The sequence below is a fragment of the Camelus bactrianus genome, chromosome 20 (genome assembly GCF_048773025.1).
Source record: "Camelus bactrianus isolate YW-2024 breed Bactrian camel chromosome 20, ASM4877302v1, whole genome shotgun sequence".
NCBI classification, from domain to species: domain Eukaryota; kingdom Metazoa; phylum Chordata; class Mammalia; order Artiodactyla; family Camelidae; genus Camelus; species Camelus bactrianus.
The window spans coordinates 21788587-21810893 of NC_133558.1; the positions used below are offsets into that span (position 1 = coordinate 21788587).

At 54.1% G+C, this 22307-nt stretch overlaps 1 protein-coding gene across 1 annotated transcript in view; it reads right to left on the reverse strand.

The window, feature by feature from the left end:
- Window positions 1-11276: 11276 nt before the first annotated feature.
- GRM4 (glutamate metabotropic receptor 4) overlaps window positions 11277-22307 on the reverse strand; it is a 93313-nt gene continuing 82282 nt past the window's right edge. Inside the window, exons 9-10 of the mRNA XM_010949063.3 lie at window positions 18365-18611; window positions 11277-12240 (exon numbers count right to left, since the gene is read on the reverse strand). Coding sequence (XP_010947365.2) covers window positions 12191-12240; window positions 18365-18611 — 297 coding nt within the window. The 3' untranslated portion in view covers window positions 11277-12190. The remainder of the gene's footprint in view (window positions 12241-18364; window positions 18612-22307) is intronic.

Genomic DNA, 22307 nt, shown 5'->3' on the forward strand with positions numbered 1-22307 from the left:
ATCTTGTGGAAGACGTGAGCTAGCTCTTGTATGGAAAAGAGCAAATTGCAGCCCCAGAGGGATGCCAGTTCTCATCAAGGGCACAATCCCAGAAGACTTCCTGGATGAGGCAGGAGCATTTGAAGACTCACATTGGGCAAGTTCCAGGCTCAGGCGAAAAATAATGCCCAATAAGCTTTGGCCAAGTGCTTTACAATTTATAAGAGGCTCCCTCCCTAGCTCTTAGTTTACTCCTCTTCAGGGCTACAGAGAACAGGTGCGTGAGCCCATTTTACAGTTCAGGAAGTCGATGCTGGGGAGGCATGTTGCCAAGATCACTCAGGCAGGGCCAAGGCTAGAATTCTCAATCCCTGTTTTGTGAGACCCACTCCCTGGTGGGGAAAGGAGCTGCAGGAGCTGGCCTGGGCCAGAGGATCTGGGGAGCTGGGGGTTGGATTGGCGTGGTTGCAGGTGGGGAGCAGGGCTAACGTCTCAGTTAGCTTTCAAGGAGGCTAAGGAGGAGGCTGGGGGAGGCAGTAAGTGGAAGGGCGAGATGGAGGGATGCGGGTCAGATACACAATTTCTTCTCTCCATTGTCATTTGCTGTTCTGTGGGGCCTTCTTTGCATATGCAAATGAATGCATCCTCCTGCAATTACACAGTAATCAGGAGCAAATTACCTTCTTGCTGTTTACTTTCAGCGTCTTTAATTAATCTGGTTATTAGACGATTAATGAAGCTTGTTTGGTGAGAAATTCATAGCAAGAATGGAGAAGGGGATGTATGTGTGTGTGTGTGTGTGTGTGTGTGTATGTGTGTATGAAGAGGGTGGGAGATGCTGTACTTATCCAGAAAGAAAGGCAATTCTTGGGCTTCCTCTCAGCTTTTTCAGCCTCTTTCCCACGCTCCACAGTTTCCCCACACACTCCCAGACCCACCTCTCCTTTCCCCTTTCCCACCAGTCCCAGTTTCCTCTTGCAGCCCATCACCTCCTCCAGGAAGCCTTTGTGGATTGGGAAGGTGGCCTTTAAGAGTCCCTTGAAGGCAGTGGCCCCTAACAAGACTGGAGATCAGGAGTCAGTTCGCAGGCCTTCTCTATAGCCCCCAGGGCCCACTCCAGGCACCTGAATTCCCATACTGCCTCCTGTTCAGTGCCATCCCTAACCCCAGACTGTGTCTAGGCAGTGTTCCAAAGGTAGCCCTCTCCCCACTCCAGGCAGAAGTAACCTCCACAGCCCGTGGACCAGGCCTCTGCCCAGAGGTTACTGAGTACGGCCATCACCCACACCCACTCCCACACCCACACGTACTGGGCTGTGAAACCACCAGGCCCAGTTTGAGAGAACATTAAGATCATATTTCTTTTAATAATTTAACAGTAACAGTCTGAGTCCCCACATGCGCATGCTGGCAGCAGTTAGGATTTCTCTGAGGTACCCTTCCCTAAGTAGTTTCAGGGCATCCCAGGGATATGTGTTCATGTGCTACTGTTTTATCCTGGGGTGATCTGTAATCTGATTTATTTTCTATCCAGCTGCTTTTAAGATCTCTTTGGATTTCTGCAGTGTTTCTACAGGCTACAGTGTTTCTAGGTCTGGGTTTCTCTTTATTCACTCTGCTCGAATTCTTCATGCTTTCTTCCCAGGATTTGAGTTTTTAAATCATTTCTGGAAAATTTCTAATCAACATCATTAAGTTGCCTCCCCCAGTTCTCTCAGTTATCTCCTCTGGAATTCCTAGATAACATTTGTTAAACTCCTTATTCTATATCCTATATCTTTTTTCCTCTTGTTCATGTTTTTCTGTCTGTGCTGCATGATGGTTAATGATTTCTTCTAATCTATTTTCCAGTTCACTAACTACCTCTTCAGCTGTATCTAATCTGCTGTTTAACTTATCTATTGGGTTTTACATTTCAACATTATTGGTTTCATTTCTGAGACTATTTGTTCATTTTCATATTTGCCTGATTTTCCTGGTAGCATCTTTATTTCTCTAAACATTTTAAACCAGCTTTTTTTTTTTTTTTAATTTTCTGGATCTGGTCATTCCAATATCTTCAGTCTTGAAGGTCTAATTTGGCCATTTGTTGTTTTCACTGACTTATTCATAATCGATTGTTTCCTCATGTGCTTTGTAATTTTATATTGCAAACTCAAGCTTAGCTGGGTCCTCCCCTTGGGAATCCTGCACAGCAGGGGTGGGAGTGCGTCCCTTCCAAGAGAATTTACTTCTGCTTCAGCCACATGCCCCAGGGGCTACCAACACACTTGGAGTTAATTTCACTACTTGGAGTTTCCTGGAACACATAGGTAATGCAGATGTTTACCCTAAACCCCTGTGTAGGCAGACCTGTGGTTACAAATTTAAAGGCTTTTCTTTCTACCTAGAGCATAAGCTGAAACAGACAACTATTCTTATCATTTCTCTTTACCACTGGAGGATTTTTTTCTCTATCTTTTCACAAAAGGTATAGCCTTTGAGAGCCTTGGTTTTTAGAGGTCTCAGTTACAACTCCCCATGAGTGCCCACAGCCTGTCTCTTTCTTCCTTAAACCTCAAGCCTTTAGACCTTTGTTTCTGGAGCTGGACAACTTTGTTCCCCAGGAGACATTTCTGGTTGTCACAACTGAAGGAGGGTGTGGTTTTGGCATCTAGTGGGCAGAGGCCAAGGTTGCTGCCAAACATCCTACAAGGCACAGGACAGCCACCCTCAACCAAAAATAATCCAGCCCCAAATGTCAATAGTGCTGCTATTGAGAAACTCTGATCTAGATCATGGAGATGTGTGTGCAAAGGATCTGAGGTCTCCCAAGGCTTCAGCACTCCTTAACACTCAGGCTTTTAGCACGCTCTTTATGTTTGACATCCTTTTCCTTGCATGCATTCGTTCATTCTACAAACAAAGACATACATTAAAAAAATAGTTGTCTATTGTATGGAGCACTTCCCAGTGTTCTGTGGTGGGAGATATCTCAGGATATTCACTTGCCACTCCTGCCTGCAGCCACCTCCCTAATATTGGCTGTTCTGGCTCACCTCTTACTGTCTGGTGACCACCTTCTCTGTTTCACCCTTTCTCCCTGCACCAGCGCACATCTGGAAGCCCCAAGAATGTTACTGAAGGTTTGAGAGACAATCGGAAGAGTCGCGAGAGGGTGTGACATGTCCACCAGCAGCAGTAACTTTTCCACAATCTCCCTTCTCTTCAAATCTCCAGATCTGTTCACCTGCCTCAGTCACAATTTCAGAGAGTGTCCTTTCCTCTTCACCTCCCAAAGTCCAAGACCCAAGCAATTCCTGAAGCAGAAATATGCATCCTGTCCCTTGGAGTCTGCGTCAGGCTTGTCTACTCTGGAATCCAGGGCCCACAGGAGATGCTCAGTATTGACTTGTTGAATGAACGAGTGAATGAATGAATGAGGCCCAGCTTCTGAGCCAGGCAAGGCAATCACAATAAGTGAACATACATTTCCCGCAAAGTGATACCATGTTGGGACAGCCCCAGTTTCGGTCTAAACGCACATTTAGGGAACACATCTCTAATGCTTCAAGGGCACAGCTGGGCTAGAGAAGCTCTCAATTTCCATAACTAAACAGCACACTTAACCTCGCAAACCGCAGTATCTGCGCTCCAATTTGTTGTGACTTTACAGTTTCCTGCGAGAACAAACAGGGTGGACTCTTGCTTGTTTGTAACTACAGGGCTCAGTCTGGGCTAAGGGAAAAGCAAAGAGAGCCTGTTCCAAAGGCTTAGTTCTCTACCTCCGGAAACTCAAATAGCTGCAACCCCCAACTGGCCTCTCCCTGGCAAGGGCGGGACAAGGTCTCTGTGGTCTTAGTGGTCCCTGGAATTCCAGGGTCATTCACGCCACTCATTCATCCACTCCACTCATTCATCCACTCATTCATTCATTTAATAAATGTTTGTAGAACATCTTCCATGTGTTGGGCACTATTTCAGGCATTTGAAGTTGAGTAGAAAATAAAGTCCCTGTCCACTCAGCACTTTTGTTCTCCTGGGAGAGACATGATCAATATATTACAGGATGTAGGGGGGTGATAAGATCGATGAAGAAAAATGAAGTGTATCAGTGGCCAGAGTGATGGGGGGATGAGGGGCGGTTGGGAAATGTCTGCAAAGACAACTTGGTTCAGTGAAAGTAAGTACCAGAGTTGGCGGGGGGTGGGGGGGCGCAGCAGGTAGGGGAGAAGGGTCCATGGTGAAGAGGAAGAAAGGGAAGAGACCGGGGAAGAAAGGGAGGAAAGGAGGCTGAAGAAACACCAAGAGCCCACCCCACCGCGTCTCACTGGCCTCGACCAGAGATCTGAAGTTGATTTTCACTGTGATGGGAAACCCGGAGGGTTTAAAGCAGGGGCGTGAAAGAATCCTATTTACTTTTTCCCAAGGTCCCACTGGCTGACGCATCAGGACCTGAGTGAAGGGGCAGGAGCTGAAGGCAAAGGGCCACTGAGGAGGGCATCAAATAACCCAGGCTAAGGACAATGGTGGTTTTCACCAGCTGGGGAAAAGCAGCTGGATTTGGAGAATTCTAGAGGCGAGCCATGGGGACTCTCTGACACCTTGGACAAGGGGTGGGGGTAGGGGTCAAGGTTGATCCCATGGATTCTGACCACAAGGATAGTGGGGCCTTTTATTGAGAGGGGAAAGGAGGGAGGAGCAGGCCTAAGAGGTGGTGGAAAGTCTGGATCTGCACACCAAGGTGGAGGTGCCTGGTGATGGGGTCCAGGACACGCCACACCAAAACACGGCACCTTCGCATATTGAATATTTTACACCAAGTGTGTTTAAAAAGTGTGTTACCTTGACCTTTCACCTGTCCTTTTCTCTTGAAACGGTCATAAAACCTTCATGTGAGAGGTGCCCTCCCTAGCCCCGGAGGAAAGGAGCCTCCTCATTTCCAAAGAAAAAGTGATGACAAGAATCCTAACAAACAGGACTTGCTGAGCTCCCCCAGTGCTGCACGCCCCTCTTACTCTCTGTCCTATTTCCAGGCCACTGGCCACTCTTCATCAAACCTTGCATAGAAACACTCAGGTCTGTTCATTTGGTTCTTCTTTCCTTACAAAGGCTCCCATGTCATGTAAAACTTGCATTAAATACATTCGTATGCTTGTCTCCTGTGAATCTGTCTCTGTCAGTTGAAATTTCAGACCCATCTAAGGACCCTCAGAGGGTCAAGGAAAACTTTGCCTTCTCCAATGCTGGTAGAACTGGGGAGTGGAGGAAGGGCCACACAAGTCAAGTTCAGGTGCAAGAACAGAGAGCTGGAGATGCACGTTTGGGAGTCAAAGCCACAGGACAAGCCCCTAGGGAGCAGGCACAGCGGGAGAAGTCAGTGGCCTGAGCCCTGGACACACAAACATCCTAAGGTCATTAAAGGTGCATGTCATACCTCACCCCACTTAAAGCTTCCAGTGGCCCTCTGGCTACATGCTGCCAGGTCCTGGGTGATCTCCCCTTGGGGCCTGTGACTCAGTGCTGCTCTGGTCCCATCTAACAAATCTTAAAAGCAAGACCTGAAAGGATTTGACCATTTCCAAGTAGCTTAATCACATTCTGGACAGACCTCAAGAATATTTATATGTATACAAAAATAATGAGAACCCTATGAGGTAAAAATTCCCAATATCTGGAATCCAATAAGAAATTACCAGGTATACAAAGGAGGAGGAAAATGCAGCCCATAATGAGAAAAGAAATCAATCAATTGAAACCAACCCATAAATGACATGATGACAGAATTAGTAGACAAAGATATTCAAAATAGTTATCCTAACTATATTCCCTTTGTTCTAGAAGTAGAGGAAAATTTGAACATTTAACTAGAGACATGAAAGATATTAAAAAAAAGAAAAAAGACCCAATCAAGCTTCTGGAGATGAAAGATGCAATGCTGGGATTAAAAATGCACTGGACACAATTAACAGCAGACTGGATGCCGCAGAAGAAAAAGTTAGTGAACTTGAAAACATAGCAGTAGAAACTATAAAATGAGAGAGTGTGGTCAAGACGGCAGAGTAGGATGAGCCCGAGCTCACCTCCTCACACAGGCACACCAAAATTACAGCTATTTACAGAGCAGCTATCCATGAGAACAACCTGAAGTCTAGCAGGAAGAATTTCCCACAACGAACAACACAAAGAGAGCCACAGCAAGACGGGTGGGAGGGTCAAAAATGTGATATAGCCAAGACCTCCACACTCAGGTAAACAGGAGGGTAATTAAAATCTTAGGGGTTCTCCCCAAGGAGTGAAGGGTCTGAGCCCACACTGGGGTCCCCAGCCTGGGGGGTCCTGCATCAGGAAGATGAGTCCCTAGAATGTCTGGCTTTGAAGGCCAACAGAGCTTGCATATGGGAAAGTTTGAAGGCTGCAGAAAATAGAGACTTGACTCTTAAAAGGCACACACAAAATCCCATGTGCTCTGAGTCCCAGCACAGAGGCAGTACTTTGAAAGTAGTGATCTTGGAGAGCCTCCTGGAGGCAGGAGGCATGGCATGTAGGACTTTCCCCAGGACTTAGAGACTGATGAGAGCCATTTTGGGGGGCCCACCCTACCACAAGAACACTGATGCCAGCCAGTACAATTTTAGAGTCCTCCCTCTAGACTATTGGTGCCAGGAGCTTACCCACCGACCAGCAGGCCGGCACCAGCCCCAAGACTCTCTGGACATGTAGCGGGGGACAGGAAATATCGGGAAAGTACTGAGTTGGAAAAAGAAAAGGGAGAATGGACACAGGCCTGGAGCCCCAGAGGCAGCCCTTGCGTTTGAGGAGTGGGTGGAAGAAAAGAAGCCCAAAACCCCAGAGGAGGGGAGGCGGGGAGGGCAGAGGAGAAGAGGGAATATTGTCCTGAAAGGTAAGGCAGCCCCCGCCATTTCTCCATCCTCTTCCGTTGCCCCACAACATTAACAAAGCCCCTTCCTCTCATCACAGAGAACTGGCGCTGAGGAAGCAGAAGGAAGGGCCTGATTTGCATACTCCAGCCCCTCCCCCACCCCTTAGTGTGTGCAGTTGCCATAGCAACTGGCCCCCAAAGACTCTTCTTTGCAGTCACCTCCCCTTTCTGTACTGCTGCTGCTGGCTGCTCATCCAGGCTCTGAGGGCTCAGAGTTCATAGCTCATCTCATGGATGAAGAAACTGAGGCCCAGAGAGGGCAGGCAACTTGCCCGATGACACACATCAAGTTAGCAGCAGACACTTACCTAGAATCCAGATCTCCCGATACCAACTTCAGCCTGCCTGTCATCCTGGCGTGGGGGTGAGGGGGCAGGTGGGGGTCAGTTCTCTATCCAGTGACCAGAATGCAACACCTGTGCTCCCCTTGGGCCTCTAGAAAAACTTTGGGAAGCTACAATGAAGAAATGACCCATCGGACTTTGGGCAGAGGCTCAGCAATGGAGCTGAGCTCTGGGGGGTGGGAGTGGTGTTGTGGAGGTAGGGATACAGCTAACTAGGTCCCCCAAGGTCTCCAGTCAACCCCTTTCCCCTAATTCATTCATTCAACAAATAATTATTGTATGCCTCCAGTGTGCCAGATACTGTCCTACATTCAGCTGTGATCAAACTGACAAAAACCCCTGCCCTGGTGGGGCTGACATACTGGTGGGTGGTTGAAGGTAAACCATATGAACAGAATATGGGGTGAGGTGGTCTCCTGAAAGTTGAGGGGAGACTGTGTGCTACTTGTGTTAAGGTAATCTGGAAGTTCTTTCAAAACCAGTTCTTTTAAAACTTACCTCTTCCCCGTTCCAAAACCTTCAGGGCAGCTGGTGTCTTGAAACTTGACTCCAGTACAGTTCAGTTGCCAACCATTGACATGTTTTGGGAGAATATGCCTTGACGCAGAAGCCTGGGGCTTCAGCGATAGAATTTTCGGAGGCATAGGTGGCAGGTAGGAAGATGTTTGGGGGCAGTGGCCTCCCTGAAACGGTGTGGGCAGCTGTCCTGCCTGTTCCCAGCATGCCCTGCAGGCTTAAAGAGTCTGATTTCAGATGCCCAGAAAGGCTCTCCCACCACCACTCACCAGCACCAAAATAATGACTGAAATGCAATTCCGGGTGCATAAAGAACTCAGTCAGAAAGAACAGCAAGTCACAAGCACTCCTGAGAGCAGATACCAGGTGCCAGGCTCAGTTAGCAGGCCCTTCCTGCTAGAGGGAGTTTTACTGATTGATTATGGAAAATGTCAAACACCTGTAGCAAGAACTCCCAGGTGCCTGTGCGCAGCTCGAGGATCACCTTATGGCCTCTCAGGTTTCAGCCCCACCCTCTTCCTGCCCACTGGAATCCTCTGGTTTTCTGGAATACTGGGGCTGGTTTTATAAGGAAAGGGGGAAAGAACTGGAAGCCACCCCCCCCCCAAACCAAACCTGGAAGAGGAGGACTCCAGAAGGGCGGGCAAGGAAAGCCAGCAAGGATGGAGTCTTGGGCAGGAAGCGCACTGGGCAGACCTGAGCTGAGGGGGCCCCCGGGGCCATGCGCCCAGAGCGGGGCTCCTGGTTGTGCCAATGGGGCGGAGGATCCTGGCCGGGGGAGCCAAGCCCCATTTTCTGCCCCAGCTCCATCTCTCTTTGTTTTCTTTCCCTCCTCTTTTCCCCCACTCACTCACAATAAAAATATAATTACGGGCTTTATAAGAGAAAAAAAAAGGCAAATTATGGTGACATGCTTTAATTATCTGCCGAGCAATGGCGGGCTGAATTACACAGGCAGGGCCTTGGAGGTTACCTAAAAATAAAGCAAGAAGCCTCATTACACGCTAATTGCTGCTTTTGCCAACTGAAGTGAGATTTTGGCACCCTGTACCATTTGGTGCCGGGATGTCTGCAGGGAAGTCCAAGCCCTGGGAAGCTCAGAGTGCCAGGGCCAAGGCCTGCAGGGCAGAGCAGGGCAGGCCCAGGGGCAGAGGGGAGCTCTTGTGCCAGGGAGAGCCCCTCAGCCTCCCTGGATTTTCAGTGGGTGCATGGAAACCCCAGGCTCAGGGGAGGGAGCAGCAGTCCTCAGCGGGAACATTCAAAAAAAAAAAAAGGGTCCATACTCTGACCTCTGGCTGGGGAGGGGTCCCACAGCCTCCTGGAGGCTCAGCGTCCTCACATGGGCCCCCGAGGAACCCTCGTTGGGCCTGGAGGCTGAAGTAATGCGGGGCACCTGGCGTGAGCTAACAGGCCACTCTCTGGCCCCCTTGCCTCTGCCTCCAGGGTCTGAGAAGACAGGATGTGAGAAACCGACTGTGGGACATGGGAACGCAGAACCAGCCCATCTGAGCTGGAAGAGCTCCATGTTTGTGTACTGCTTCTGATGCTGAGTCCCCAGGGTCCTGGGGGTTCCACAAAGGTGTCCTGTGTGCCCAGCCAGCCTGGCAGCTGAGTGGGCTTCTGCTCAGGGCTGGTAGCAACCCAGTCTGGGTTTTGATCCCCAAAAAGCTCCTGAGTGGCACTGTTCCCTCCTGGCTACAAAAACCCCAAGGTCTTTTACCACACCTGGCTGGTTCATCACTGCACACCCAGGACCTGGCCTGTAGTTAGGTACTTAATATCTTTTGAATAAGGAAAGGGGCCTTATCAGATTTGTTTAGTTTTTCCGGGACTTTCCTGGTTTTACCACTGAAAGTCCTGCGTCCCAGGAACTCCCCCAGTCCCTGGTAACCCTAGGCCTGAACTCTACCCTTCCCCTGTTCCCCCAAACATATTTCAACCCCACGTATTGGCCTTTCAACACACAGTTAGTTTTAAGCACTGGTTCTCAAACTTGGCCTTACACTGAAGTGCCCTGCAGGACCTGTAAAAGGGACTTTGGGACCCCACCCCCAGAGCTTCCAGTCCAGCAGGCCTGACGGGCCCATAACTTGATTTTCTAACAAGTCCCCAGGGATGCTGATGCTGATCTGAAGGTTCTGCCACTGGAACACTGACTCATCTGGCCCACTGGGCTGCACAGCAGATGCCTGTGGAAAATGCTCTTGGTCTGACACCCTAGATTTGCCTGATTACACTGGGGCACTGGGGAGGATCTATTCCAGGTGGCAGTCTAAGGGACCATCCTGCAAGAGCAAGATGATCCCCTCTCCTTCCCTTACACAAATATTTACTGAGCCTGTAGTAGGTGCTGCACACGCAGGCACACACGAGCCTTGGGGAGAGCAGACTCCTGAGCACGGGTGTGTGCGAGGCCAGCCCTCCCCCCAGGAGTAGATGGGCTTAACTCCACTTAGCAGAGGAGCACTAACACGTGGCGTGATTTACTGCCCCAGCCTCACCTCTACACACACTTCCACACCTACTCCCTGCCTGCCCCCCACCCAGGTCCTCCCAGGCCCTTGGCCTCCGCACCCCACACCCTAGTCAGGCAGCAGAGGAGGTGGAAGGGGGTGCGGGTCCTGGGGGTGGGCAGGAAGGGGCAGGAGGGGCAGCACGGGCAGCCTGGGCTCCAGCTGCTGCCTGTGGCCTCATTGTGTCGCCGGCTCTATAATTTACCCCTGGCAGGGCCCAGCCCCTAAGCTGTCACGCTCCCTGCCTCTCAACCTGCCACAGAAGCACACAGCTGCCGTGAACACACTCACACACTTGCCACCAGCCCAGGACGGGCATCATGACATGCGTGCCATGTGGACTCACACCCACTTGTGCATAAATGGACAAACTCTCACATAAGACAAACAAGTATGTATACAGAGGTGCAGGAGCACACACACACACACAGCCCAGTCCACGCACAGGGCTGGGGACACACACACCCATGCTGTGCACCTGGCCCACCTGGGCACACACCACACACTGATCTCCAGGAGTCACTCGTCATCTCAGCACCTGTGACCTGGAGACAGGAAAGGCAGGGGTGAGGCCTGTGGGTGCTGGGAGCCCTGGAAGGCAATTTCTCAAGAGGCAAGTGTCCTGGCTGGAAGGAGAGGAGGGGCCCAGGTTATGGGATGGCAGGGTGGGGTCCCAGATGTGACAGATGTGAGCCAGAGGAGAGGCAGGGCAGAAGTGGTATCTTCCTTAGGGGCTGCAGGACAGAGGACAGGGACAGAGCATCCCCCTTACTTAGGGGACCCCCAGGGGTTGATTTCTGGAATCTCCCACAGTGCCCTGGCCCCTCCCTGCCCAAGGCCTGTCTAAGACCCCACTCGATGCTGGCCCAGGGAGCAGCCCTCACCGCCCCCCAGCCCTAGATCTCTATCACCCAGTTCCTCATTCCCTCTAACACCAGGCCCTCTAGCTGTAGGTTGAGCCCATGGTCCACTGCAGGACCCTCAGTGGATATGGAGCCAGGGTGCAAAACCATGTGTTTATTTTAATTAGAAATGTTCTTGGTATAAAAACAATCATGCGCTACACATTGTCATCAATAATCATCACCAAACACCCAGGCACTGAACTCCGTGTCATCGGCAGGAGGGGCAGGCGGGCAGGCGGGCAGGACACACGGCAGACGGGAGGGGGCAGGCGGGCAAGCTGCGGGCCGCGGGGACACACAGAGGCCACCAGGAGGACGCAGCACTTGGCAACACACTCGAGATCTGTTTTTGTTTTGGCTTTTAGGGGGTTTGATTTTTTTTTTCCTTTTTTCTCTTTTGTGGCATGGAAGATTTGGTGAATCAGGAAAAGACAGCAGGGAGAGAGAGCAACGGTGGACCTAAATGAAAGCGAGCAGAGGGCTGAGGATGGGAAATAAAAGTGCACAAGAGGAGAGACCGGGTGGAGGACCAGTGGAAAGACAACGGAGCGCTGGAGATGGAGACCGCGTGAGGAAGAAAAGGCAGAGGCAGAAAGAAGATAGAGACACAGAGAGAGAAAAGGTGCTTCGAGGAGAGAAGAGAAAATTAAGACAGGGATCGAGACAGACAGAGGTCACCAATAGGACAGGCAGGGACACGGGACAGCACTGGGGCCCCCACAACCTGAGCCCCTGTGGTTTGGGGCTGAGAGGGGCCTTGGTCCAAGACACAGGCTCTTGGGGTGGCCTGAAGTGGCCTCGGCCCCTCATCCACCTCCTGTCACCCACCCGGCTTGCCCAGGCTGCCCAGCAGTGACCGCCGGGGGCTCTGCTGTCCTCAGCACCAAGCCACATCCATGGGCGCCCACGGGCAGGGAGGACATCAGTGGGGCCCCTGGGCATGGCCCTAGCCCGATGCACCATCCACGAGGGTCTCCGTCCTCCTCCTCCTGTGCGGCTCCAGTGGCCTAGCTAGATTGCATGGTTGGTGTAGGTGACGTAGGTCTGTTTAGTGGCAAGAGCTGGAACGAGAGAGACCAGGGGTACCAAGGAGTCAGGCCCTGGCTTCTTCCAACCCTCTTCCGCACAGGGATGGCCCTGCCCACAGCATCAAGTCCAGACTCCTGAACTGAGCATCCCCTAGACCGTGCGCCAGCCCAACCCAGTCTCCCAGCATACCCCGCCCGCTCCCACCCGTGCGTGCCTGGAGGGCCCTTCCCTCTTCACTTTGTCCTCCAGGTAGACCCCTCTGTGAGCACCTCCCCCCACCAGAGTCCCTGCTGCCTCCTGACTCCACCCCACTTTAAGAGAATCATTTTTATTTGGGATATAATTACATAGCCTGAAAGTATCAAGGGAGAGTTTTTCAGAAGTTCAACACACACACACTCTGGAAGAGAAGACTCGAAGAACAGACAAGACGAGCAGCCTAGGGGAGGTGCATGGGGAATGGAGACAGAGGAGATGAATAGTGGAACCAGAGAGGGGACCGGAGAGGCTAGGAACTGCTGTGTCTGACTGCCTCCACCTTCTCCCCAGGCCCAAGGGAAACAGAAGTCATCCAGGCCCCCCCAGCCCTCTGTGCAGCCACCCTTCCCATTTCTGGGTGTCCTGTCTTGCCTCAGCCTTGAGCCTCCCTTACCTGCGCCTGTCCCTCTGGCCCATGCTCACCAGTGGCTGCATGTCTGGGTGTCTCCTGTTTCCTGACCCCAGCCTCCTTCCCCCACCCGCAGCCAGGTAACAACATGAGCTTTCCTGAGCAGCAGGGGTGCCCCCCACCTCCAACCCACTGGGGTCTGCACCGCACAGCAGCCTAGGGAGGGGCCAAAGAAGCATCACCCCTGTTTGAAAAATGAGGAACTGAGGCCAGAGGGGTGAGGCACCAGCCAGGTCCTGGTTTTGTCCTGTCCTGACGAGGCAGAGGGTCTCCCTTGGTGGCCTGGAGCACCGCCCCATGAGAGTAATCAAGGGTGGAACTACTCCCTGGGGTGGGGCTGCTCTGCTGGTGTCAAGAGAGAAGACCAGATGGGAGAAAATCACAGCATCTTTTGTCCTAAAACTGTCTTGACTCCGTCGGGATCCTGACAGCTCAGAAAAGGAGGTGCACCTGCCAGGCACCGCCAGGGGCATGTGACTGGAGAAGGACATTGAGGGGAGCAGCGCAGTGGGCTGCATGCTGACCACCCCTAACCCTCCTTCCCCGGTTTCCCCTGGGCTCGTGATCACCAAGGTTAAGGACCACATTTCCCTGACTCCCTTGCAGCCCCGCGTGGCCCTGCATGACAACGTTCCTGCTGATGACGTGTGTCAAGGGCTGTGTGCGGCTCCCATGTTATTTGTTTACAAGATATTGTTTCCCCTGTACTTTCTCTTCTCCCCTCTGTGGGCAGAAAAGACACTAAAGTCAACCAGCCTCAGCCACGAGGACAGGACAACCCTCCAGGAGATGATGGAATGATAAAATGGAAGGAACTAGGGTCCCCGCTCCCACCCACCCACCGTGTACTACAATATCAGAGAGGAACAAACATTTGTCTGATGCGAGCCGCTCTGTCCTGGGGCTTCTTTGTCACAGCAGCAGAACCAGAAGCCCACGAATACAGGCAGGACTACTGTGTCCCACTCTCGGGAAGTGGGGGGGACGTGGGGTCCCTTGAGTGTGGGAAGAAGCAAAGTTGCTGGGATGTAGGGTGAGCAAAGGGGACACCATGGGACCATGGGGGAGGCAGGAGGATCAGAGTGCAGCTGAGCTCAAGGAAGAACCTTCTCCAGGCCTGAGCTGAGGGCGGAGTGGGTGGCCTTATGCAGTAGGTGAGCTGAAATAGTCCCCATCAGCAGAAATGTTCAAGCAGAGGATGAACAATCACTGGGCTGGGCAGTGGCAGGGAAGTTTCAAGGTTCAGGTGCCACTCAGATGGATGCTACTGGAAGGAAATTGTGCCCATGACATCCAGGACAATATTAAGAAGAGCACACACCTTATGTAAAGAACTCCCACTTCATTTCTAAAATGGCCCATGTCCCTCCAGGATGCTGGTTGACCAAGAGGGGAGAAGGCCCATCCATGGGGTGGTTTTGATGGGACAGCATCCAGTAGGGGCCTGGGCTCGGGCGCACTTGGGAAGGAAGCTGAGCAACTGGAGGCTGGGCCCGGGGATGGCAGAAGGTGCTGAAAGGGAGGTGGATGGTGTGAGGGAGGACAGCTCTGCTGACAGGGGCCTCTACCTGCACCCCACCCCACCCCACCCCCGCCCATGACCTCAGGCAGCTCCTTCCCTGCCCTGCCTGTGACACGACAGGAGTGGTCCTTTTTGCTTAGACTTCTTTCCCTGAGGGGCTTCCGCCACCCCTACATCTCTACCCCACACTCTCCCCCACCATCAGCAAAAGAGCCAGCAGCTGGCTCTGTGAATCACACACCTGCAGGCCAGGCTGGTGAGAATCAGTTCCCCAGGGCTCCATCACCCCTTGGTGATAAAATTGAGTTTCCAAAGCTGTAAACCCGTCAGCAGCTCCTGGCTCAGAGGTGAAGGAAAACCTCTACAGGGGCAGCAGCAGCAAAATCTCCACTGACTGCAGGAAATGGGCGCCTGAGGGCAGCAGTGGGGGCACTGAGAGCGGGTGGGGGATGAGAGAGTGGCAGGGAGGTGAGGGACAGCTGGGTCCCTATTCTCCCTCTAAGACCAGAGCTGCCTCCTCTAGAAAATCCAGTCTGTGGGTTTCAGAACCTGGAATCACATTCGGCCCTCAGCTGTAAGCCAGGGGCCCCAGAGTCCTTTAGTGGCGCCTCAGTCTGACCATCTGGAAAATGGGAGCAGTGAGGCTGACCCCAGGAGTTAACTGTGAGTTCTGGCCAAGACTCTGGACACTTGCAGTCCGGTCCTGCCCTCACCAGTTTAGGGGATCTCAGCACCTGCCAGGTGGCCTTTCTAACAAATTGAACCTCTCAGAGCTTCAACTCTCTCATCTGTAAAATGGGGTGATAATAAACCCTTGGCTGCTCTCGGCCATGGGGTAGATAGAAATACTCTTTAAACCCTGCAAAATGGTGGGCAAGGGAGCAAGTCTGAGGACAAAACGATGAGGACAGGATGGGGATAGCGACACTCCAGGGGTATCCACAGCATGGCGGGAAAGGGTGTGGGCAGAGGGCCCCCATCCATCCACTGCTGATGACAGGCCCTTGCTGCTGGCTTTCAGTCTCCGCTGCCTCAGATAACAATTAGCTGGGCAGCAGCAGGCACGAGCTGTCAGCCCCCATTTGTCGGCCCCGTGTTTCTGCCTAATCTGCCTGCAATCGGGCCCTTGAATTATTTATTCTGTTGTTTGTTTAAAGATACGTGGCCTGCCAGTGACAGAGAAAAATGTCCCTGCTCCACAGGAGTGACACCTCCCCACTCCCCCTGCTCACACCCCCTCGATCTGGCTGTTCCCAGAATTAATCACCCCACTCCCTCCCGGCGCCTCCATGGCCCCTGTTGTCACTGCGCTGACAGTCAGGGTGAGAGGCACTGGCCTCCGGTCCTTCCTGAGGGTGTGGAGGAAGCTCTCACCATTCCCTTGCAGGATGCAGGGGCCACAACCCTCCTCATCTGGCAGGGGTGAGTAATTGTCCCCTGCCCCCAGGTGATGAGCCTGAGCAGAGGTGGAGGCAACAATGTCAATGAGGTGCCATCAGCACTCTCTGTGACAGCCCCACCTTGTGGTCCCCTCTGGCCAGTCACAGCACCATGATCGCCCCCCCTCTGGGGTCAGGGTGCTATCTCCAATAAGACCCTCGTGGTCTCCAGAGCTGACTCTCATGAGCCCTGGAGCAGGGCTCTGCACCAGCAGAGTAGGGCCTTATGGGATGGGACCCAGGAAGGGTGGGTCTCCGTGAGAAGGAGGAAAATGGAAGTCAGGAGTGTGGGGCAGGGAGCAGCAAGGGGTCCCTGCTCAGGATGGAAGGGCCTGCTGAGGAGCTGCATTTGGGGTTTCTGCACATCTGGGTGGACATGAAAGGTCAGAGGTAGGGAGGCCCATGAGGACACTGGCCCTTCTCATCACAGAGAGGAGGGCTCACGGGGCAACTGAAGGCTGTAGGAAAAGGAAAGCCAGCACTGTGGGAGGAGGAGCAGGACTGGAGAGAACCAGACGTCAATCGGTGGAGGATTTAGCCAACAGAGACTCATCAGTGGTATCAATCAAAGGAAGGGCATGTCAGAAGCCAGGTCAGCTGCTCAGCACAGAGAATGGGGCCCCCAGAGATAGGGAGGCCATATGAAGTCAGGGTCAGGGGAAAGACTTTGGGAGGGACCAGCCAGTCACCACCTTGCTATGTGACCTCAGGAGAGTCACTCACCCTCTCTGGGTTTCAGCTGGGGAGACAGCCCAATCCAGGCCTCACAGGACTGCTGTGAAGATCACTCAAAGGGGAGAGAGCTCTGGGAAGTGGAAAATCCTGTTTGGATCTGGGAAGGGACTTTCCTCCTTTCCATGGTTGATATTCTCTACAGGTGGGAATGATGCTGAGAAGGGAAGATCCCCCAGAGTCCCTGGGTGGGGAGCCCATAAGAGATGCCACCCCAGCCCAAACACCTGTGAGGCGAGGTCTCCTGTTTCTCCTGACCTCTTGGTAGGTGACAAAGGGGCTCTCTCTGGAGCCTGTGCTAGCCTATGTCCCTCTGGTGCCATCAACAAAGCCCACTTCCAGCCCTTCCCCCAGTGCTAGAGGGAGGAAGCAGAGTGCTACCCGCAGGTACCACTAGGATCTGAACCTCTCCTGGAGAGAGGGGCTCTTCTCCTCCTCCCCCACCGATGGGAGCCCCCTAAGACTCTCAGAGAGTGGGGAGGCAGGAGGAACTGCCATTTATACCACTGGGGCACTTACAGGGTGTCCAGGGAAGAAGCCAAGGTCTGCTGTGGGGCAGGGGTGACCACAGCAACCCCTCGATGCCTGCCTACCCAGGAGCGATGGGGTGTGAGGCCCACGGAGGCCCACCCCACAGGCTGGAGGCTGTGGCTTGTCCCAGACCAGAGGCCTCAGTCTGTCCAAGGAGACAGGGGATGGTGGTCAGGTCCAGCCTTGCTGCTGTGTGGCCTGGTTAAATCCCTCACTTTTCTGAGCCTCCCTTTTTCTCATCTGTATCCTACAAATGATTAAAAATACCTGCCTTTCCAGGTTGCTGTGAAGATGAAAACTGGTATGTGGTAGGTGTGGCCAATAGTCAGGGTTCAAGAAACAGTCACCGCTATTACTGGTCCCCTGACACCTAACATGCCCCTCACATGCCCTGCCCCTCTCTCCTCTCCGTCCCTTCTTATCACGCCTAGGGCTGGCTCCAGGGAGGATAGGGAGGTTGGCAAAGGTGCTGGCCTTGCTCCGTCCTGTGTACATCTCTTAACCTCTGAAGGACCAGTCCGGTCCAGGCCTAGACCCTGGGCCTGCCCCTCGGATGTTGAGGGTCCTGCATCTTCCCCTCCCTCATCCCTCTCAAAGCACAACCCTCTACAGCTGAGGTCTCCTTGGACACACCCCAGAGAACCACCACTCTGCAGGCTGCCCTCCCCACCATACCCCTCACGTACGCATACCAGGGCCCGTTTTCTGAGTCCCCACCTCTCAGGGCCCTGCCAGAGGGGGCCGGACAAAGCCAAGCCGAGGGGCTTCAGCTGTTCTAGTACCAGGGCCACCACCCCGGGCTACCGAAGGATCAGAGAGCAGGGGCCCTCTGGACAACCTCTTCCCCAGGGGACTGAAAGGGCACAGGCCCAGGTGTGGACGCCAAGGCAGAGAAATCCCAGGGTCTCACGTCACCCTGCCTGAAGGAGGCTCCCCATGGCCTCCCCCTAGGTGGGCAGAGATCCTAGGAAGAAGCAGGCTACGGTGGGGGAGGGGGTGTGTGGGGCGGGACCCTGAGAGCCGGGCTACCAGGATGGGATGGGGCAAAGGGGGCTAAACTGGTGCCTCAAGTTTCTCTGGAGCTCCTCTGGGTGGGAAGTCGCTCACCTGCAGCCTCAGGGCTCTCCCAATGCCCCCATAGGACCAGGCTTAGGGTGGGGTCGGGTAGGGGGTTGGCCTTCTCCAGGAAGGGGTGGGGCCCACCCAGGGAGGGAGAGGGGCTGGGGCCCACCCAGGGAGGGAGAGGGGTGGGGCCAAGCACTCACCTGGGGTTTCCAGGTTCTCGCAGAGCTCGGACTTGGCCTCCCCGTTGGGCCGGAAGCTGCCCTTCTGCGTGAACTTGTTGGACATGGTGGCGGCGGTGACGACAGCTTTGAGGCTGCGCTTGCGCTTGGGCACGTTCTGCTCCGGGTGGAAGAGGATGATGTAGACCTTGGGCATGTAGAGCATCCCCAGGGACACCGAGGCGCTCAGACTCACCGAGACCGTCAGCGTCGTCGTCTGGATGTACAGCTGGGGGCGGGCCGGGGACTGCGTCAGGGCGGGCACTGCCCTGGCCTCATGGGGGCCCTGTCTGAGGCCCACCCCAGAAACAGACAGAGCCGGGGACCCCGCCCTGTGTTCCGCTGGCTTGGGCAGAAGGGAGTGGTGCGTGATATAGAGCTGGGACTTTGGACCAGAATCTCTGGATTCAGTCTGGCTCCATCGCTCTGTGTGATCCTGGACAGGTCACATCCTTGTGCCTCAGTTTCCTAAGGTGCAGTATGGGCATATACTTACTGCATAGGGCTGTAATGAGTTTGAAATGATTTAATAAATGGTAAACGCTTGTAAAATAATATCTGGCACATGGTGAGTGCACAGAAGTGTTTGCCACTAGTATGTGCTGTTTGGTGGAGGCCCCCAGAAGAGGGACCCTCAGGGGACAGCTGACCCTCCTCGGGTGCAGCCCCTGCCCAGGGCTGGGAGGGAAAGGAATATCTGTGTGTGCCTTGTAGTAGCTCCTACTGGCCATGGCATGGCCCCTCGCCCAGGCCCTCCGCGCCACCCTGTGAGAGCAGGCAGTTGGCACAGGAGCCACAGCGCCTGTCATGAGCCAGTGATGGCAGTGCAGTCAAAGCTCATTTCACGCTCACTCACCAGCACTAACGGTGACAGATGTTTAGCAAAATGAAAGTCCATTAATCTGGGTGTCGGGTAATCCATTCTTCAATCATGGGTCCTTCCAGGCAGGGCCCGACAATTCCTACTGCCCCAGCCTGGGATCCCCTCCCTGCCTCCTCCCTCCCTCCTGGTCCTCCAGGACTCAGCTGCCCCCTCTGCCCACCTCAGCCGGGGTGGGGGCCCCCAGGTTTGGGCATGGGGAAAACAGGAAATGCTCTGCTCCCTCAATCTGCCATTTCCAGGCCTGGGCGGCCTCCCCCAGGGCCTAGCTGATGTACCACCTCCTCCAGGAAGCTCTCCCTAACCCCCAGTTCTAGCCAGTCCCCCACAACACCATTCATTCCTTGCACTCAGCCCAGCAGTGGGGGACCTGGGTCTGGACTTGCCTCTGGGGGTCACAGGGGCCCTAGCCTCATCTGGTAGCCTTCTGAAGGTAGGAGCCACGTCTTCCCGTCCTCATATTCCCCTCCATCCCCTGCTCCTCTCCATAAATACCTCACGACCTGGATCTGAGGGCCTCCATCCCAGCCACCCTTCCCCGGCTTTCCTACCTTTGGGAGAGGGGCTGGAGAAGCCCTAGGGTCCGAGGGGAAAGAGGTATGTGACCCTGAGAAAGTCTCATCCCATCTCTGGCCCTCAGTTTTCTCATCAGTGTGGTGAGATGATAGCACCTACCTCACCCAAACCACAAGGCTACCCAAGCGCAGGCTGCGAAGCCACGTGAAACTTACACAGCACCGGGGAGAAGGAGGCTGGGAGCGTGCAGAGGCCGCTTCATTTGCCACCATTCAGAAAACGTCCCAGGCCCAGGAAAATGAGAACCAGTTCCCTAGTGAGTAGCACACACCCCTCTGAAAACACAGACAGTCATTCCCAGTCCTCACACGCAACCCACACTCTCTCCCACGGGCACAGCGCTGCCTCCCAGTGTGCGGACTGGGAAAGGTCATGACAAACCCGTGGGAGGGTGCTGGCCACCACTCCTACCTTCTGAGATGGCGCCAGTGGCCAGGGCAGAAGGGGTGGAAGGGGACAGCCTCCAGAGTATCACCACAGACCCTTGGGGAAAACAAGGGAGATCTGGGAGATCTGGGCTAAGCAATAGGCTTGTTATCTGGGTCTTCACCATTGGACTGGGAGTCCCGTGGGGACAGTGTCTCCTCCATTAGATTGGGGTTACCCTGAGGGCAGGAGTGTCTCTCCTTTCACATTGGGGATTCTTGGGTATAAGGGTATATTTCCAGGACAGATATCCATCTTAGGCCCTTTACCCCCAACTTGTTGCTAGGGGTAGGTACAGCTGGGCCAATACGGTGTTGGTGGGATCGGGTAGAGGCCCCCTCTCTGAGCAGAGTGAGCCCTGCTGGGGACACAACCCTGTGTGAGGGCCAGCGGCATGGGTTCCAGATTCCACTCTGCCCCGACCCACTGAGGGATGCTGGGCCCCTTCCACTAACACAGAGTTCCTTCCATGGGCATGCACGCTGGGTTTAATGCCTTGCCACCGCCATCTTGAATCCTAAATAATTTTTGAACAAAGGGCCTTCATTTTCATTTTGCACCGGCCCTGAAAGCCAGCCCTGAGCACAGTATTCTGTTCTGTTCTGTTTTTCAGTCTAGGGGCCTTTCACTGTGGCCACTTACAGCTGAGATCACACAACACAGACACAACCCCAGGGTTGCCCGAGCTTCTAAGAAGCCTGGTGGGCTGAACCAGAGGGACTTCAGAACTCACCTCCTCCAACCTTGCTTCATTCAGAAGCTCCGAGAAGGTGGGGGGCATACCCCATGTCGACGCCATCAAGGGCAGAGCTGGGTCTCATGAACACACGCTGGCGTAGGCCAGCCTGCTGTGTAACTCTGGGCAATTCCCTGCCCCTCTCTGGGCCTCAGAGGAGATCATCTCAGAGGCTCCTTTTCATAATCAGCACTGAGGGGAGCCCTTAAAGGGGGAGAAATCAGAGGCAGGCAGAGTTGCCTGGAGAGATGGGGGAAGGGTGCTCTGAGGAGGGCTGTGCCCCCCAGCACGTGGAGGTGGGAGGATCTGACACCCAGGATGACAGGGACCATGCTGGGAAGCGATGTGCTGGCAGGCAGCCAGGGAAATTGTGGGGAGGCGGAGCAACGGGCTGAACTACCACTCTGTCGGCCTCCCAGCTGCGTACCTTTACTCCCTGAGGCGGCGAGGGAAGGGGCCTCCTGGGATTGTTGAGGGTAATTTCTCAAGCTGCCAGCTCCCTGGGGTGTTGGGTGGCCTCCCCTACTGGATCCATGGGCCCCAGGGCACTGCGAGGCGTGGGGGCCTCTGCCTGTACCTGCCCTCAGCAGGGAGGGCCTCCTGCAGGCCTGCGCGGGTGGAGACCTGGCGCACAGTGCGAGCTGCACAGGCCGGTGGCTTTGGCTCAGGTGTGCGGGGCGGCCTGGAACCTCACTGCCAGCCTCAAGGTCTGCTTATAGAAAACCCCCAGCTTTCAGGGCCACCATTGGAAGACAGGCCACACGCCTCTGTGCGCCAGGCCCGAGGGATTCAGGGCAGAAGGCACAGCTCCTGCCCTGGAGGAGCTTTTGGAGAAGAGGTGGGCACCTCCCAAGGAGGCCCCAGAGTTGGGGAGATGCCCCAGAGCTGTAGGGGGTGGGGTGGGCTCGGGTGTGGCTCTCAAGTTAGAAAGAGCAGGGTCAAGTCCAGCTGCACCTCCTACTGGCTGTGTGACCTTAGACAAGTCATTTCACCTCTCTGTGCCTCCATGTCTCCATCTGTAAACCGAAATGGTGATATCTACCCTAGCCCATTGTTGTGGTACCTGATGACCACCAGGCGAAGTGCACCCATCCAGGATAGCTTTGACCGCAGCCTCACTGATGCCAGCCATCCATAGGAGCTCACCCCCAGGCTCAGGTTTTAAATGCTGCCCATAGGATGGCGACTCCCCCAACTACATCTATAGCCCGGACCTCACCCCTGAACCTCAGACTCGTATAATCAACCATTGACTCAACAGCTGCACTTGGACGTCTCATAGGCATCCCAAACTCAGCACGTCCAAA